General features: G+C 36.8%; 1 protein-coding gene across 1 annotated transcript in view; it reads left to right on the forward strand.

Annotated features, from left to right (window-relative positions):
- Window positions 1-818: 818 nt before the first annotated feature.
- The window catches only part of LOC106811053 (SRSF protein kinase 3-like), a 5827-nt gene continuing 4710 nt past the window's right edge, over window positions 819-1935 (forward strand). The window contains 1 exon segment of the mRNA XM_014814575.1: window positions 819-869. Coding sequence (XP_014670061.1) covers window positions 819-869 — 51 coding nt within the window.

Here is a 1935-nt window from a genome sequence, read left to right on the forward strand (position 1 = left end):
CACACAAGTTAAATGCAACGCATTTACATATGCATTACCTAACATGCAACGCAGCGACCTCTGGTGGTAACAACCGTCGTCAACGGCGACACGATGAAACGCGATGTCCGTGTGAATGTCCGGGTGAGGCGAATGTCGCACGACTCAATATAAACACGTGACATTGCAATGCCCGTACATACATACACACACACACACACGCACGCACGCACGCACGCACGCACGCATGCACACACACACACACACACACCACACACACACACACACACACGCACACAAACGCACACACATGCGTACGTACGTATCAATATATATATATAATAATATATATATATATATATATATATACATATGACGTCACATGTAGTAATTTTCTCCACGACTTCATGCACATAAGGTAATATAATGTATAACATACATTATCTATTATATATATACATATATATATGTGTGTGTAATATAACATAACAAATTGAAAAAAGCGAACATACATGCTTGCATCCTGAGAACAATATATACAGAGAAGTGAAACGGATTGGTTATACGCGAGCACGTGCCATGGTGCCATGTTTATGCGTAGAAAACACGGTCACTTGACTGCTAAACAGACTAAACCGCCGAGACAAGCACTCAGCTGATGTTTTGTACCTCGTAACCTTATAAAGAATAGTCTTGAAAAGTCAAACGGACTATAACGAAGACGGAGAGACAAGTTAATCAAATTGACAGATAGCGTAAGTAACATAAAATTGATAAACATTAAAGGAAAAGTCAATGCAATTTGCAAATGAGTCACATTGAGTGTCGCAGTGTCGGTCATGTCGGTCGTGTCGGTCATCGAGGTCGAGCTGCATATTTCGTACACTACAGTAGGCTTACACTACAGACTCAGCTGATTTTCAACAAGCGAAACTATACTAATAATACTATAGTGACTGTGATTAGTGTAGTAATTCGACATTTCGGCTCATGCACAGTACTGACAGTAGCTCCAAGAAACGGTATTGCTAGGGTTAGAATACCTATATTAACGTTTGTCACACAGCCTGGTGGTCGGGGTTATGCACAGACCAGAGTTTAGTCTACATAACGTTATTATTATCATTACTAGTACTACTAGTAGTAATATTATGATTAAATCTTTATTGCATGTAATTCAGATACAATTTACAAATACAGACAGTCAACCTCGCTTAATTTGTCATCACTTTATTCGTAGAATGACCTAATTCGTTCAAAAACATGTGGTCACAATATTTCTCTTCTTTATTCCCTTTCATTTCCGTCGTATAGGTGTGATAGTCATCGACTAATTACTCATCGACTATTACATTTCCTAATTCGTATTCTGTAATTCGAAATTTGCAATGATTAATGATGTGTCTAGTTAAAAATCACCAAACATAAGTACATTGCACAAACAAATCTTTTTATTACAATGTTAAACTTTCATTCATAAATCGTTGTTTACGCGAATTATCTATCTATTTCGTGGTTTCTACGGATTAAATAGAACTCGTGAAAAATACAAATTAAGTCTAAATTCTCTAATTTGTTGATTACGTAATTCGTAGAAAATGCCGTGGTCCCGCCTATCTGATACGAATTAAGTGAGGTAGACTTGACTGTATTACATGATCATGATGTACTGAAGACAGTCTTTTTCATGGAGAAAAAATCGAGTAAATGCAATAGTGCTGAGCGAAAGAGTTAAAAATAATAAAATTTCTGAGTGAAACAGTATAAAACAGCACTATGCAATATGAAGGAAAAATATTACAAAAAAACGTCAGTACATTCTGTACAAGTAAGTCAATTCGACACTCATATAATCGATACGACACACTCATCGATTTAACGCAGGTCGTCGCCTTCAGACAGGTCCCATGTAATACAAACAACAGTAAAATTTACAGCGAATTCCTGTCTTACCTA

Source organism: Priapulus caudatus, unplaced genomic scaffold, assembly GCF_000485595.1.
Source record: "Priapulus caudatus unplaced genomic scaffold, Priapulus_caudatus-5.0.1 Scaffold500, whole genome shotgun sequence".
NCBI classification, from domain to species: Eukaryota; Metazoa; Priapulida; class Priapulimorpha; order Priapulimorphida; family Priapulidae; genus Priapulus; species Priapulus caudatus.